We start from the raw sequence: 17,488 nt of genomic DNA on the forward strand, positions 1-17,488 counted from the left end.
AGATTTCAGCTGAAACCCGCCCCTTATTTTCCTAAGTCCCGCCCTTACCCTGCTGCACTGTGGTGCCCTTTCCCAGCTGTATCTTCATCCCTAGTTTAGCTCCACCTTCCAGGTTTACCCACAGCTCCGCCCTTTGTTACTTGGGACCCTCAGGCCCACTCTTCCGGCTGTGGTCGTCGCATTAGTGCGCCGCTTTCCGGCGGCTCCGCCTCCCAAACACAAGCCCCTCCCACGCTGGGCTATTCTTCTCACGTTGCCCCGCCTCTGACCATAACTGCAGGCCCCTGCGGCTCCCTTGCCTCCCCATAGCTCTGGGCCCTGCCCCCAGCTCCGCCCCGCCCTGCGCTCCCGCCCCGTCCCTCCCAGTCGCCTTCCTCGGAGACCAAGGCCAGGTCCCTACCGCAGCAGCCGCGCCAGCAGGAGGGAGGGAGCAGGAGGCGGCAGAGGGGGAGGGGAGAAGGGCGGGCTCCTCACACCCAGCCTCGCGCTGCCTGTCCGTAGTCGCAGATTCGCCACAAACGGCCCGAGGACCCCGGCTCTCCCATACTGCGATTTCGGTCTCCAGAAACTCCCGTTAGAACATGGAAGCGCCCGCTGTGCCCTGTGAGGTATCAAGAGATCTTTTCCAGACCCACAGGCTGCTCGCAAGCTCCTCAATAGACCGGCGGGGAACCGTGGCGAAAGTGCGTCTATGCAGCGCCACGGGACCAAATTTACCCTGGCGGACGCCGTCGCCGTCGCTGCTGCCGCCGCCGCTGCCACAGCCTTTGCCGCCACGGTCTCGCCGCCGCTGTCCCTGTGCCGCCTCCAGGAGCCCCCTCTCCCCATTGTCCCGGCGGCACCGGGTTCCCAGGCCAGAAGATCCAAAAGCTCGGGAAACGCGAGGGTGCTTGCGGAATTGCGACGCTGGGGCACCGGCGGGACCAGGAGTGGCAGGGGTCAGCGCGGGAAGCCGGGGGAGCCGGGCCAGAGCGTGCGAGGCAGGAGCCGGGGCGGCCACCTTCGCGTCTCGGAGTTCGGGTTTCCCCTTCTCGGCCCGTCTTTCCTCGCCGGCCTCCCCACGCGGGGTCGGAGCCCCGGCGGGCGCCCCCGGCAATGAGCCCGGACTGGAGGTGGCCGGTGAGTACGGGCCGGGTCCGGGAGGTAGTGCCAGTGGAGAAGGGGCAGCCCTGGCGAGGCGCCCTAGGCTCCTCTTGAGCTCCTTGGGCGGGGAGAATTGACAGGCCATTGGTTCGTGGGGAGCGTCCGCGGCAACAGTGTTCCCTTTGAAGCTGCCTGGGCCAGTGGCTGAAGGGAAACCTTGTTTGACTTGTTACACTTTGACAAAAGGAAAGTGGTGCAGCATCCGGGAGACTGGGCTCTAGCCCCGCGGGCCTTGTCCCACCCCCTTCCTCATACTTTCTTCAGCTCCTGGAGTTCCCGGGAGTAGATGCTTCCGCCATACCCTAGGGCCCCAGGGCTTTCAGAGCTCAGTACCTCTGACGCCAGGTCCCTTGGGGCACTGTGCTAGTTCGGGAACCAGGGCAGCAAAGCCAGAACGACAGCGTTCACCAGGGACCCGGCTTGGAAAGAGTTGAGCTTGTTTGCACCTATAATTGGTTTTGTGTTTAAAGGCACAGCAGCAGGTAGGAAATAGAAGTGAGTTGGAGTTGAATGTGTAGCTTGGCTTGAGTTGTTGCCGATAGATGGACGAGAGCTGCCCATTCTCGTGGTTAAGACTCAGGAGAAAGAAGGCTGAGAGTCAGTGTTTGTCAGGGAGGTTAGGTAAGCCCTGCATTGGTGGTCCCAAGCAACTAGTCCTGAGAGAAATTAGGCCAGTACCAGGCTAAGCTGGGCTCCCTGGGGTTTAGTGCCATCTGCTGTCTCTACTCTCCCAGAAACACTGCGATGGGGGAGGGTTAGCCCTTGAGAACCTTGGAACATAATGCCTAGATTTTTGTTCATGTTTGTGCCCTTAGGGCCTGGCACTCTGTAGTCCCTGAGTTAATGTTGCATGAATCTGTAAATGAGGAAATCAAGTGCAGCTTGTGATGTTTTCCCTGTGTAAATGACCATTTTCACATGGTTTCTCCCTATGTCTTCCCACTCAGTTCCAAGGTGAGGATCCCCATAAAGTCTTCAGCAATGCACTGATTACGAAGTCCATTGGTTTCTGTTGGACTCTAGGACTCGGTCATTGACCACTCACTCAGGCTTACACATAGGCAACTTTTAATTCTTAATCTCATTTTCTTCAGCTCCTAATCTGGTGGTCTTCTCACTCAGCTATTCATTCAACAGGTTTCATACTATTTGCCCAGGCTTGAGAGTCCATTGCATACTAGGAGCGGAGGATTTAGAAGTAGGTAGTTCTGGTATCTACTGAAGATCTTAGTAAAATGGGAGAAGACAAAACCAGAAAATGTCACACTGGAGGTGAGAATAGAATGCCATGGAAACAGCTTTTCCATGAGAGTGAAAGAAATCATAATAAAAGTGTCATTTGAACTAGGTTTTGAAGAATTTGTAGGATCCTACCAATCAGCATTCCTAATAGAGAGCCCTTTGTACCTTGAGAGATTATAACACGCAGGGAATTGTATGTTGCTGTGTGTAGACAACCATAACTACTGAAAAAAAATCTAGAAAGGAAGACTAGGGCCAGAGAGCAAAAGAAATTCCTTGAATGTTATATTAGATGGTCTGAATATTACCCTAAGAAGCTGGAGAGCAGCTAGAGGCTTTTAGTCACATAATTGGTATGATCATTGCTATTTAGAAAGATCACTCTTGTCACTTTATGTGAGACTAAGCTAAAGGAATTGAGACATAGGCAGCAATAGGTCAAGCACCCGGACCAGGACCTTTATAAAGAAGCTGGCACCTAGAGATGCTCTAAAGAGATGCTGGCCAGGACATGGAGACCTTGTGAGAAGGAAGACTGAAGAGAGTCCACTGTATAGTGTGGGAGCTGGAAACTGTCAGGCCTGTGCTAATTGATCTGTGTATTCTAGATGTGACAGCATGGGGGTGGACTTTGATGTGAAGACCTTCTGCCACAACTTGCGGGCAACTAAGCCACCATATGAGTGCCCTGTGGAGACTTGCCGCAAGGTTTACAAGAGTTACAGTGGTATCGAGTACCACCTGTACCACTATGACCACGACAGCCCACCACCCCCACAGCAGACTCCGCTGCGCAAGCACAAAAAGAAAGGGCGCCAGTCACGACCAGCCAACAAGCAGTCACCCAGCCCCTCTGAGGTCTCACAGTCACCTGGCCGAGAGGTGATGAGCTATGCTCAGGCCCAGCGCATGGTAGAAGTGGACCTTCATGGCCGTGTCCACCGAATCAGCATCTTTGACAACTTGGATGTGGTGTCGGAGGATGAGGAGGCCCCTGAGGAGGCCCCTGAGAATGGCAGCAACAAGGAAAACACTGAGACACCTGCAGCTACACCTAAGTCAGGCAAGCATAAGAATAAGGAAAAACGAAAGGACTCCAACCACCACCATCACAGCGCTCCTGCCAGTGCTGCTCCCAAACTGCCTGAGGTGGTGTATCGTGAGCTAGATCAAGATACCCCTGATGCACCGCCCCGGCCTACTTCCTACTACCGGTAAGACCACCACCATCTCCTACCTCTAGAAAACCAGTCAAAACCAAGCGAGATGACAGGCTGATAGTAGATAGCAGGGTAAAGGAAAGTCTGCAAAGGCAGTATGAGCTGTCCCTTAGCCCTGTTGACACATGCCAAGTCCTGTGTTCAGGGCTTTATAGGCATCTCTCCCTTCCTGCTCCTTTAAGGATTGTGTGTGTGTGTGTGTGTGTGTGTGTGTGTGTGTGTGTGTGTGTGTGTGTGTGTGTTTTGGTTGGTTTCTGCTTTTGAGACAGTCTGTCTGTTTTTCATGATTGGCCTAGAATTCACTATGTAACCCAGGCTGGCCTTAAATGGGCAAGAGAGCCACCTCCCTCTTCTGAATGTTGTACACCTAGCTAAAGCCACATCTTTATTTTTAGAACTCTTTCAAAGCAGTCATTGTTCTCCTTTGCCAGGCTTGTCAAAAGTCACTTGCTAGGAATCTCCGAACTGAGGTTGAGACCCATGTCCACCAAGCCTCAAAGCTACAATGTTTCCTATACTCGACATCTTGCTTCTAGAACCCCCATCTGCAGAGCAGGTGCAGTGCTCTCCCTAGGGCAGAAGACACTGGCTTCATAAGGCCTTAAACACAAATGATAAATCTTATGTAATTTCCCACTGTTTTGTTCTGTCATCTCCTTTAACAACTTTGTAAGCAGAGTTTTATTATTGACATAGTATCTCTCCAGGGCTCTTTTATATATATTTTTACTTTCTATTCCATACATTCTAAGATCTAATCATAGTAGCTCCTTTTGAAGTTGCAAACAATCCTAATTTTAAAAAATCTCTTTTACACTGATTTGTTCATATGCACATGCATTACAGCACCTGTGGAGGCTGGAGAACTATCTGTGGGGTTCAGTTCTTAATTTTACAATGCACGTCCCGGGTCCAAGGATTGGACATTAGGTTTGGAAGCAAGCAGCTTTACTTACTGAACTTGTCTTCTGGTCCTGAAGCCACAGACATAATAAAGCAAATTCCTTTAACATGAGAAAAAAAGATGTAGGGTGGTAAGACTGTATGTAGAAATCTCAGTCACAGGATGTTATCAAAACCAATTGTAAAACCCCCTTAGAGTCTTGGCAGCCAAAGCCAAGAGAACAGTTTGTTCATTTGTGTTTATTTATAAAGGCTCTTATGTGAAAAGTGGCTTTTGCCAAATATGCAGTCCACTTGATGTTACAATGACTGTCAGGTTTTTTGTAAAAACCTGAGGTTTGAGGTCAAAACTCTAATAACATAATTTTCTCTTGCTCAAATTCCAGTCAACTTCTTGAGGGGGAGGGAGAGGGTGGTGTGTCAGCTGGTGTGTCAAGAATTGAACATGACACACAGCCTACCAATCTGTGCCACAGTCTGTAATCTGGGAGCCTGTGGGAGTGTGTTATATCTATCACATGACAGTTCATGTGTCATGGCAGAGGAAGGCAAGACCTGATGTTTAAGAGAACTAGTATAAGCCCTAGAACTGAACTGTCCAGCTATTTTACTCTAGCTCTGATTATATCTTATTCTGGGAGCACAGTTGTGCTTTCCTCAGAGAAGAGGGGGAAAGAAGCTGCCTCCTATACACATTTTAGTTTTTCCTCCCTGCCACCCTCTAAATGCTTTTCAATTGAACAACACTGAGGACCTATTTCTGTCCAGTGAGTGAATCAGATATGATCGCTACCTGTGTCTAGAGAATGAGTTAGGAACAAACAGCTATAATTCAAGACAAGGTGGGTTAGGGCTATACAAAAGCTAATAAATTGATATTTATTGAATACTTGCTCCATGTGAAACACTGTTCTAAGTGTCTCCCTGTATTAACTCATTTCATGCTTACAACAGCTATGGCAGGCATATTAGTATTACTTCTCTATAGATAAGGAACCAGGGGGCTTAAGAGCTTAAAGTTGTTTACTGTCATACAGAGACCAGGCAATATAGCCTGAGTTTCTCTGCATCTGACCTGCTCAGAGATTGTTTTCCATGTAGAGAGAGGAATTAACGTTCTGCTAGAACATGGTGTATGTCACTTGGTTTAGCCTCCCATGCCCCACTAAGTACAAGGTCTCATATATTGTAGACTGGCTTCCAACTCACAGGATAGTAGCCTTGAACTTTTGATTCTTCTGCCTCTACTTCTTGAGTGCTAGGATTTACAGGTTTGCCATCACACCTGGTATTACAGAGTGCCAGGGTTGAACCAGGGCTTTGTGTGTGCTAGGCAAGCACTCTACCAAGTGAGTATAACTCCAGCTCCTTGGCCATTTACTTTTCTAATGCCATTTAAAGGTGTCATTTACTGAGTATAGCCATTGTATTATCAGTTAATCTTTGGTACAGGGCAGAACAGTACTGTTCTGAAGGTGGCAGAGTGGCAGAGACAAAATTTAAAACCAAGTTTCTTCAAAGCTAAAGTCCTATTCTTGACTTATACTGTGTAGTTGACAATGCCACAGTCTAGTTAGCTTAAAGCAGGGCAATGTGGATGCCTGCTGTGTCATAGCCACCTGGAGCAGGCTCTAGGCCTCCTGGCTCAGAGAATTCAGAGTGGCTGTGGAAAAGGCTAGGGGCAGCGACTGAGTGCCCCTCTGTCACTCCCTGGTGATGTGACCTATCTGTGATAGGTTGTTAACATTTTTCTCAAAGCTTCAATTCATCTAAAATCACACCCTCAGTCTTCTGTCACTGTAGATAAATAAATGATCATAAAGATGATAAGGGACACTGATCTGTTAGCTATTACCAGAATAGCTGTACCTTGGCCTAGTGCCTGGTCCATGATGAATGCTCAGTCAGTTGTAGCCATTATCTTTCAAGGCTGTTCTGAGAACATAGTATATAGAATTTGAGAGACCGTAGCACCTTCTGAGAGAACATCCATGTGTCTTTGGTACTTGTCATCTTTGCTAGAGGCCTCTATTCATTTGCCAGTGAGTCCAAGGGCTTTCCTTCCTCTGACAGTACAATCCCCGCCCCCCCCATATCCTCACAATGGGACCTCCCTACTCCAGCAGATCCCCCTTTAGGGGTTTGGCTGAGCCTCTATTACTTCAGGGAAGACTGCATCATATGCTAGCCACAACATGAGTACTACAGACGTGGGCCTATGTTCATGACCAGGCTCTTGGGCACTTTGTGAAGAAGTTAGCTTCTCCCACATTTAAGTCTCCTTTTCTGCAAGACAGTCATGATGCTAGTATCTATAAATGTGGGGTTAAGGTAAGGCTCGAATGATACATGTATATGTGGGCAGAGGCTGGGTGCTTGGAGGCAAGAACAGTGCTTTGTCTGAAGGAGAAAGATATCAGCCATGTGATGCCAAGCTGCCTGTGTGCACTGCAGGTACATCGAGAAGTCTGCAGAGGAGCTGGATGAGGAGGTGGAGTATGATATGGATGAAGAGGACTACATCTGGCTGGATATCATGAACGAGCGGCGGAAGACTGAGGGTGTAAGTCCCATTCCACAAGAGATCTTTGAGTACTTAATGGACCGGTTGGAGAAGGAGTCGTACTTTGAGAGTCACAATAAAGGTGACCCCAATGCACTAGTGGATGAAGATGCTGTGTGCTGTATCTGCAATGATGGCGAGTGCCAGAACAGCAATGTTATCCTCTTCTGTGACATGTGCAACTTGGCTGTGCACCAGGAGTGCTACGGTGTCCCCTATATCCCTGAAGGCCAGTGGCTGTGCCGCCGTTGCCTGCAGTCACCTTCTCGTGCAGTGGACTGTGCTCTGTGCCCCAATAAGGGCGGTGCCTTCAAGCAGACAGATGATGGCCGCTGGGCCCACGTGGTGTGTGCCTTGTGGATCCCTGAGGTCTGCTTTGCCAACACAGTCTTCCTAGAACCTATCGATAGCATTGAGCACATCCCACCAGCTCGGTGGAAGCTCACCTGCTACATTTGTAAACAGCGGGGCTCCGGAGCCTGCATCCAGTGCCATAAGGCCAATTGCTACACAGCCTTCCATGTGACATGTGCCCAACAGGCTGGCCTTTACATGAAGATGGAGCCTGTGCGTGAAACAGGTGCCAATGGTACCTCCTTTAGTGTCCGCAAGACAGCCTACTGTGACATCCACACACCCCCAGGTTCTGCTCGTCGCCTGCCTGCTTTATCCCACAGTGAAGGTGAGGAAGAAGAGGATGAAGAAGAAGATGAGGGTAAGAGCTGGAGCTCAGAGAAGGTCAAGAAGGCCAAGGCTAAGTCCCGGATTAAGATGAAGAAAGCTCGAAAGATCTTGGCAGAAAAGAGGGCAGCAGCACCTGTGGTGTCCGTGCCCTGCATCCCACCACACAGGTACACAGGCAACAGTGGGCAGGGAGGGGAGGGAGAAACATTCAGAAGGACTGGGGCCTGAGTAGAATGGCCAGCTTGCCTTCTTATCAGGAGCTGCATGAAAGTAAATTTAAAGGGGATGATCATAAGTTAGGCATCTGAGTTTTGCATTAGGGCCAGAAACCGCCATTATCTGGCAGACAGAGCATGTATTTAAACTGCCTTTTTTGTTGGTGCAGTTAAGATGAAACAGCCATAGGAAAGGTGATCTTCTCATGAAGGGAGAATCAATGAAAAGTGGGAAGGAGAAGGCTTAAAAAGTTGTGAAGGAACTCAGTGGTCTGATGTGCATAGCATGTGTAGGGACCTAGGTTCAGTCTCCAGCACAGCAAATAATAAAACAGTGCATAACATGTACAACTTGATTATGCATCAGAAGTGCCAACTGTCCTCTGTTCCTAAGGGCCATCTTCCCATGCTGCAGACTGTGCCCTGTAGAGTGCTGTTCAAGTTAGACTGTGGTTGTCAGTTGATTTTAGCTGCCTTGTGTTGCCTAGTTGACTTCATGGGTGTTTGCTGTACTTGTACTTTACCTTCACTTGGTCTTAGCAAAAAGGCCGACAACTGTTGGGATACTTTGTCTTCTCCACAGTCTGAGACATCAGAGTCAAGTCAGGCCTGCACTGCCGTGACTAAGCAGACTTAAAGGCAGACTGATGCTGTTCTGCTCAGTGCTGAGAGTTAGTTTCCTCTCTGCTATGTTGTACCACTTAGGACACTGTTAATTATGCCTTAAACCCAGAGTTCTGATCTCTTTTCTTTTTGAGACAGAATCTCTTGTAGGCTGGGCTTGAACTATATAGTCAAATGTAACCTTGAGCCTCTGGATCCCCCCCCCCCCCCACCTCTCGATTTCTGGGATTATGGTGTGAGACACCATGCCTTATTTTCCAGACCTTTTTGATGAGCATCAGAGCCCCTTACTCATTCCAATTCAGGAGCTCTTACTGGCAGTCGGGACCTAACAAGTTTTTATTTTGTTCCCTGGTTCCAGGCTCAGTAAGATCACCAACCGCCTGACCATCCAGAGGAAGAGCCAGTTCATGCAGAGGCTACATAGCTACTGGACTCTGAAACGACAATCACGGAATGGGGTCCCACTACTCCGGCGCCTGCAAACACACCTTCAGTCTCAGAGGAACTGTGATCAAGTTGGGGTACCGTGTCCAAATCCCTGTGGGCTGTGGAAACTAGTACCAAAAGGGCAAGGACTAAAATATGTAGCAGTAGCCTCCAGCATCAAGGAGCTTAGGGTTTCTAAATTAAATTAACACCCCACCCCAGTGCAGACTCAACATGAAATCTATGTACTATCAGCTTGGTGGAAAGGCATTGTTCCTGTGTGTTCATTAATTCAACAAACATACCAAGCATTTTAGGTGCTAGTCCCTGGTAACACATGAATAGTGGTGCTATTGATAAATTACTGGGTTCCCTCCTTGGCCTAGGTTTCCTGGGCACTCCTCTCCTGGACTCTGCTCTGGCTCTCTTACCATCTTCTGACACCCTTTTACCTCTACAGAGAGATTCTGAAGATAAGAACTGGGCTCTCAAAGAACAGCTCAAGTCCTGGCAGAGACTCCGGCATGACCTGGAGCGAGCTCGGCTACTGGTGGAGTTGATCCGAAAGCGAGAGAAACTGAAAAGGGAGACGGTGAGTGCTCCTGGGCCAGCCCTGGTTCTCAAAGCAGAACACAGCTCTGGAGAAGGTAGAGTGTTGTGTCCCTGGCCAAAAAGCACCAAGGCCCATACTGGCATTATATGTCCCTGAATTATGTGCTTTTAGGCCTGTGGGAAGCCAAATGTCAAGAGACTGCACAGAATCCTAACCTCTGTGACCCAGGCAGCTCAGGCCAGGAGATTAAGGAACAGGGACCAAAGTAGATAAAGACAGCTTTCTTTCATGGGGCCTGAATAAGAAAAGCATGTTCCCGAGCCAGCAAGGACCATCTCCTTTGACCTCTGCTGAGGGACTGGCCAGGACCTGGCTGATCCAGCTTTTTTGTGTGTCAGATCAAGATCCAGCAGATTGCCATGGAAATGCAGCTGACCCCTTTCCTCATCCTCCTCCGAAAAACCTTGGAACAGCTCCAAGAGAAGGACACAGGCAACATCTTCAGCGAGCCGGTCCCTCTGTCTGAGGTAACCGAATTGGACGAAGTAAGAATCCCTTCCCCTCACTCCAACTTCTTTTTCTTCCTCTCCCAGTTGGACCCCTGCTGCAGGTCTGACCCCTGGGACTAGGTTGGGACCTAGGTATAAAGGATTCGGTGGCTCTGGGGCAGAATAAACTGAGCTACATGTATCACCTCAACTCTAGTCTGTCCTTATCACATCCCAAGAACTCAGAATGGGAGGCCATCTGCACTCCTTGCCCAGAGTTTACCAGATGAACAGTTGCAAGGCAGAAAGATACTTTCAGGGTGTTCAAGCATACAATAGAAACTTCAGAAGACTGATAATCTAAAGAGCCAACTCTGAAGCCCTAGGTTGACTCTTCTCTCTGAAAGATATAAAATGAGACATTTGAGGCAGCAGCCTTACCAAGAACCTTAGATAACCAAGAACAGTATACAAGGTGGTACAATTTTTAGAGACTTCTCACGACTTTTTTCTCGTTAAAGCTGCCAATGGTTCCAGGAAATATATTGGCCTACATTTTCATCATCATTTCCAGGAGAAAGTCAGTACTAGAACTTCCCCTTGTACTACATGCCTACCTCTTAACTATGGTGGGAGGTGGTTGCTAGATGCATTTTAGGGGTGCTGTTAAGAGTAGGGTTTGGGAGAATGAGAATAGATCTCCACTTAGACATTTACCTTGCTCTCCCAGGTACCTGACTACCTAGACCACATCAAAAAACCCATGGACTTTTTCACCATGAAGCAGAACTTGGAGGCTTACCGCTACTTGAACTTTGATGATTTTGAGGAGGACTTCAACCTCATTGTCAGCAACTGCCTAAAGTATAATGCCAAGGACACCATCTTCTACAGGGCAGCAGTGCGACTCCGTGAGCAGGGTGGTGCTGTCCTCCGTCAAGCCCGGCGCCAGGCAGAAAAAATGGGCATTGACTTTGAGACGGGCATGCATATCCCTCACAACTTGGCCGGAGATGAGGTCTCACACCACACTGAAGATGGTGGGTGATAAGTCATCCGCATGTATTGAGGGCAATGCCAGAGATGGACAGTTTTCCTAAAGTCCCTGGGAGCAGAGCAGGCAGTATAGGCAGAAAACAGCTGGGCTGAGCAGCAGCAGGCTATCCCCAGGAATGCTCTCCCAAGAGCCAGACTGAGTGAATGGATGGCTGGACCACCATTCTACATACTAGTGATGCTGTTTTACAGCTGTGCCTAGGAGAAGCCAATGGGAAGAGTGGGTTTCCTCTTGCCTGCCCAGGGGCCCAATGGGCTGCTCTGAGCTTGACCTTTCTCCCCCCCAACTCTCCCTGGCAGTAGAGGAAGAGCGTCTGGTCCTGCTGGAGAACCAGAAACACCTGCCAGTAGAAGAACAGCTGAAGTTGTTGCTGGAGCGGCTGGACGAAGTCAATGCCAGCAAGCAGAGTGTGGGCCGCTCCCGGCGTGCAAAAATGATCAAGAAGGAGATGACAGCACTGCGGCGAAAGCTTGCTCATCAGCGGGAGACTGGCCGGGATGGGCCTGAGCGTCATGGTCCCTCAGGTCGGGGCAATCTGACACCCCACCCAGCAGCCTGTGACAAGGATGGACAGACTGACAGTGCTGCAGAAGAGAGCAGCAGCCAGGAAACAAGCAAAGGTCTGAACCCTATAGCAAGGTGGACCCCAAAGCAAGTCAGACTTTGTCTCTGCAGCATGTCCTCAGCCCTGCTGACCCTAAGCAGAGGTCCTTCCTGCACGGCTACCTGTCCTTTATTCTTCATTACCCAGTCAGGGGCTTCTTAGCTACCTCTGGCTGTTGATATGAGTTGTTCTAAATCCCTAGCCCCAAAATCATCTTAAGTTTAGATAATGATTCTGTATTCCCAGCATGTGACCCTGGATATCTACCTTCCTTCTCATGTCAGGCCCCTCACCAACTCTCCTCTCTTTCTCTGCTCCAGGCCTGGGTCCCAACATGTCCTCAACCCCCGCACATGAGGTGGGCAGGAGAACCTCAGTTCTGTTCTCCAAAAAGAACCCGAAGACAGCTGGACCGCCCAAGAGGCCGGGCCGGCCCCCAAAAAACCGGGAGAGCCAGATGACCCCCAGCCATGGAGGCAGTCCTGTGGGGCCCCCTCAGCTCCCCATCATGGGCTCCCTACGTCAGCGCAAGCGGGGTAGGAGTCCCCGGCCCAGTTCAAGCTCAGACAGCGACAGTGATAAATCCACAGAAGATCCCCCAATGGGTGAGCCTCATCATCACCCAGCCCCCAGCTCCCCCTCTCCTCTAAGAGTGAGCAGAGCTGCCATTCTTCCCAGCTTACTTCAAGCCCTCCTTTGTTTCCCTATAATAGATAGCTGAGGAGTCTTTTAATTCCATCCCCTCACCTTTCATTTGTAAAAACTGAGGCCCAAAGATACTGACCCAGCCAGGTTCATATCCAAGCCCCCTCTCCACCATCACTTTACCTTTTCTCTTCTCTTCCGCCTTGGGGAACTTCCTGCCCTTTAAGCCCTTTATGTCTTTAGACCAAGGGAAGGTGAGGGTCAGGGCAGAGCTTTGGCCAGCTACGGTAGAAATGCCCAGAGCTATCTCTGCTGGCCAAAGCTGAAGGAAATTTTCAGTCCAGAAAGAGAACTCTGATTCCATTTTAACCCCCGATGCTGGCTCTGGTCTATGTCTTCCTGACCAGTTGGTTCCTTCCCTCCTCCTCTTCCCTCCAAGACTTACCAGCCAATGGCTTCAGCAGTGGGAACCAGCCAGTGAAGAAGAGTTTCTTGGTGTACCGTAATGACTGCAACCTTCCCCGGAGTAGCTCAGACTCTGAGTCCAGCAGCAGCAGCAGCAGCAGTGCGGCCTCAGACCGGACCAGGTACTAGCCCTGCAGATGGGAGGCAGGCTGCAGAATGCCTTTACAGGCTTTTCCCACTGGAAGTTGGATGGCAGCCATTCGTTCCAAAGGAAGGAGTTCAAACCCAAGTGTCCCTGTAAAATAAATGGAATGGGTTAGTCATCCTAACAGAACAAAAGACACCGTCATAGGTTAAGCTGAGGCCTTGGGGCAATGCAAACCATTGCCTTGTAGCTAGGATTTGCCATCAGACACTTGATTTTGGCCTCAAAGATGTTTTTAAAAACTGAATACAGGGGGTTGGGGATTTAGCTCAGTGGTAGAGTGCTTGCCTAGCAAGCACAAGGCCCTGGGTTCGGTTCTCAGCTCCGGAAAAAAAAAAAAAAATCTGAATATGGGGCTGCTCTTCCAGAGGACCCTGGTCCAATTTCCAGTACCCACACAGTATACTCTAGTTCTAGGGGGATTTGATGCCCTTTGTTGTCTTCCATAGCCACTGTATGTACATGGTACACAGACATACATGCAAGCAAAATGCTCATACAGATAAAATAAAATCTTAAAAAAAGACACCCAAAAACAAAACTCCAAAGGACAGGATTAAATTTATTTAAAAAGCAAGAATCTGAATCTACATAACATTCTCAGTCTCGGTGTTCAGAGGACCAGCTGGGTGTGCTAAATCATATCTATGATCCCAGCACCTGGAAGATGGAAGTAGGATTGCTGCAGCCAAAGGTCAGCCTGGGCTCTAGAACAAGCTCTAGACCAGCCATCTCAAGGACGGCGGATATAGCTTTTTGGTGGAACACTTTTCTAGTTTGTGAGATCCTAGGATCAATTTCAAGTGCGTCAGAACAGTAAAAAAAAAAAAAAATAATAGAGCATCTGACAGTTCTCTGGTTGGTTTTGTTTGTAGGCAGGCGTGGTGACAGAGTTCTATATTAATCTGATTCTTAGCCTATCCTCTAAGGGTGGACATTGCCAACTTCATATAGTCTCAGCTTTTCAAAAGTCTAGATTTGGGAACTTAACAAGGAGAGGACCCTGCCATGCCATCCCCATTTCCCCCTGTGATTTGCATTCCAATTGTCTTTACACAGCACAACACCCTCAAAGCAAGGCCGGGGCAAGCCCTCCTTCTCTCGGGGCACATTCCCAGAGGACAGCAGTGAAGATACCTCAGGCACTGAGAATGAGGCCTACTCCGTGGGCACTGGCCGCGGCGTGGGCCACAGCAGTAAGTACCCTCACCCAAAGTCAGGGGTGCTGGGGACCCAGTTTCAAAGCCTTGCCAGCCCCCCAGCTGCTGATCCGTCCCCTCTCTCCCGTTCCTGTGAAGTGGTAAGAAAGAGTCTGGGTCGAGGAGCTGGCTGGCTGTCAGAGGATGAAGACTCCCCATTGGATGCTCTGGACCTTGTGTGGGCCAAATGCCGAGGCTATCCATCATACCCAGCTCTGGTAGGCCTACAGTTTCTCTTGTCCTCACTCCTTTCTTTACAGCCCTAGGACTGGTATTCTTTTTTTTTTTTTTTTTTTTTTTGGTTCTTTTTTTCGGAGCTGGGGACCGAACCCAGGGCCTTGCGTAGGACTGGTATTCTTAAAGTGTAGCCTTGCCTTCTCTCTGCCAAGCTGTGGAATACAGGGCTCCTTAGTAGGCAGACTGGTAGACACATGTATTTCAGTACCTTAAAGAGATCCCAGTTAGTTTCCCACCTCTCCCTGTCTCCTTTTGCACCATAGGTTCTGAAATCATGCAGGTCAACACTGCAGCCCCTGTAACATTCTTTGAGTTCTTAGATAGGGCTACTCAGGGAAGAAGTGACCTAATGAAACTGGGCTTGTATTGCACCCTCAGATCATTGATCCAAAGATGCCCCGAGAAGGTATGTTCCACCATGGGGTTCCCATCCCTGTACCACCACTGGAGGTTCTGAAACTTGGGGAACAGATGACACAGGAAGCCCGAGAGCATCTCTACCTCGTTCTCTTCTTTGACAACAAACGAACCTGGTAAGGAAAGAGGGGTGCATTTGGTGTGCCTTAAAGCCACAGATATAAATACAGCCATCTGTAATGTGACAGCAGACTGCCAAGAGACACAGCAACAGATTAGGTTATTACAGAGTGCATGGGGGTGGGGAGGGCGCACTTAGAATAGCTCTAAGAATGGGTGTGTGGTCCTTCGTCTGATGGACTGAGTAGGCAGTAGCTGGCAAACAGCTGTAACTAGAAACCAAAGGACCATCAGTGACTGACAAATTTAGGGTGGCTCTCTGCCCACATTCAGATGGCTTCTGACTTATTTTTTCCATTTTTCCTCTATAGTAACAAGATGAGGAAAAACAAGCATAAACATTTAAGCCTTAAATCCCTCCTGTTAAAATCATGTTAATTGCCTACAGATGATCATCTGTGGTTTCCCTAAAGCAGGTGGGACAAGATATTTGCACCCATAAGATGCCCTGCGGTTATGCTGTAGAATTAATATGCTTTCCCAGCGAGATCTCATCACACTTAAGAATTTAAAAGGAAAAGTCTCTAATAATAGCATGCAACTGGTGCTGGCAAAAAAGGGAACCAGCCTCAAACACAAGAAATCCCATGTACACTGTCATCCTTAAATCTCTTTCAGATCATGGTGCCAGGTTGCACTTTAAACAGTTTAAACAGAGATAGAAGACTGCAAGTCTGACCACTTGGGCATATGGGAGATTTACACAGCAAAGAAATTGCCAGAATTTTCTAAGTACACCAGTGTTGTTCTTGTCTGAATAGTTGTTACCTAGGGTCGTCTGGGTCACTTGATAGAATTACGCTTTTCCTTATAAGTAGTTCACTTGGTGGCAGACCAGGATGCCTTTAATGATAGCTGTCACTTGCACTGCCACCTTAGAAGCATGTTCTTTGATATGCAGATGGACCTGATGGCTGGTTTTAAATCAGTGTTACCTCCTTTTGTTTTGGGAATCGAGATTAATTGGATATCAATCTTGGTGAGCAAACATTAGCAGAAACATTTTTTTCAGAAACCCTAGACTGCCATTTTGGTACAAAATTTTCTGTCCTACAGTTTCTAACACACCTGGTTAGTCCACTACTTACTTTCCAATTATATTGGAGGCAGAACTCCTTTAGCTAACTTCTACTAAATGTAACTTAGTATTTCCTAAGCGAGTCTTCTAGTAAATCCTTTGTAGAATCAATGTTAATGCCTCAAGTTTCTCCTGATTCAGTTATTCCCCTGTATAACTGTTGCTGGGCTATTCTTCTCAATATACTACACAGTTCCTTGAGAGCAAGGCATTTCTAAATGCATGGAGTGCAAAAGGGCTAGTACTTTTCTACCTGAAATCATGCCTCATTTCATCTTTTTAACTTGTCTGACAGGCAGTGGCTGCCCCGGACTAAACTCGTTCCTCTGGGTGTGAACCAGGATCTAGACAAAGAGAAGATGCTGGAGGGTCGCAAGTCCAACATCCGAAAGTCAGTGCAAATTGCCTACCACAGGGCTCTGCAGCACCGAAGCAAGGTGCAGGGTGAGCAGAGCAGCGAGACCAGCGATAGCGACTGATACTGTCAGAGGCCAGTGGTACTCTGTGATGGCTCTCCTTCCCTTTGCTCATTGTCCTGGAGTGATGCCGCCCTCTGCACTGATTAATTCCTGGTCTTGGGGCCAGTCTCAGGGGAAGTTGGGTAGGGGAGGTCCCTCCTGCCCTGAGTGCAGCTGGACTGTACAAAACACTCCAAGGGCCCATGGCCACTCAGTGCAAGGAGAGGAGAGGTCTCACAGGTCTAAAGAGTTCAAGAACTCATGGCATTGTAGGGTAGGGTGGTGGGCCTCAATTCGAATACTGTAAAAAACAGGCCATACCACCCTTACCTGCTCATGCTAGGGGAATTCATAACTGCCTAGAGGCCTGAGGCCCTTGCAGGTGGTAAGGTAAATCAGCATCTTCCCAGCCTAGCAGTGGGATTGATGTCTGTCTAGCCTGGAAGAGGGGCACTAGGTGACCCCTCCCCTGCTGTTGTAAATACTGTAATTATTGGAGAATTTAAATTATTCTCATTTGTAACTGCGTTTCCGGGTCGCGCCAGAGTCATTTGGTACTAAAAAAAAGAAAAAGAAAAAAAAAAAAAAGAATGGAGCTTGTCTCTACTTCCTTTCTTTTTCCCATAGAGTCCCCCTCTACCTTTCAAACTGGTTTGTATTTATTTCAAAGGAAGAAAATATATTGATTCTTAGAAAATAAAGTCTATTTAGAATTCTTTCTTCATGCCTTCGACTAGGGCAGAGGGATTCAGGAGAGCTCTGTGTCTCATAGATGGGTGTACTTTGTGCCCAAGGGGTTGCTGACTACTGTGCATATAATCATAAGACATATCAGATAGCTAGATATGGTAGCACCGTCCTATAATCCTTGAACCTGAGGTGCTGAGACAGGAGGATTGCCTTGAGTTCAAAGAGGAGGCAGAATAACGAGACAAGAACCTGTCTTTGAAAAGTTTCAGTAGCAAAGCTAAGAATTCACATGCCCCATGCACCGAGTAG

The 17,488-nt window shown here is 48.6% G+C and overlaps 1 protein-coding gene across 5 annotated transcripts; it reads left to right on the forward strand.

Moving 5' to 3' along the window:
• The first annotated feature begins 709 nt into the window (after positions 1 to 709).
• Positions 710 to 17,190, forward strand: Brpf1 (bromodomain and PHD finger containing, 1). Of its 5 annotated transcripts, none has more exons than XM_087659186.1 (14): positions 710 to 1,119; positions 2,994 to 3,599; positions 6,963 to 7,922; positions 8,956 to 9,118; positions 9,484 to 9,615; positions 9,975 to 10,121; positions 10,795 to 11,104; positions 11,421 to 11,741; positions 12,046 to 12,330; positions 12,810 to 12,957; positions 14,040 to 14,176; positions 14,279 to 14,397; positions 14,795 to 14,949; positions 16,327 to 17,190. In XM_087659186.1, exons 2-14 carry the CDS (start codon positions 3,004 to 3,006, stop codon positions 16,508 to 16,510), a joined length of 3,657 nt encoding a protein of 1,218 aa, XP_087515312.1. In that variant the 5' UTR covers positions 710 to 1,119; positions 2,994 to 3,003; the 3' UTR covers positions 16,511 to 17,190.
• The last annotated feature ends 298 nt before the right edge of the window (positions 17,191 to 17,488 follow it).

This window comes from Rattus norvegicus, chromosome 4 (genome assembly GCF_021556685.1).
Source record: "Rattus norvegicus strain SHRSP/BbbUtx chromosome 4, alternate assembly SHRSP_T2T, whole genome shotgun sequence".
Classification (NCBI taxonomy): domain Eukaryota; kingdom Metazoa; phylum Chordata; class Mammalia; order Rodentia; family Muridae; genus Rattus; species Rattus norvegicus.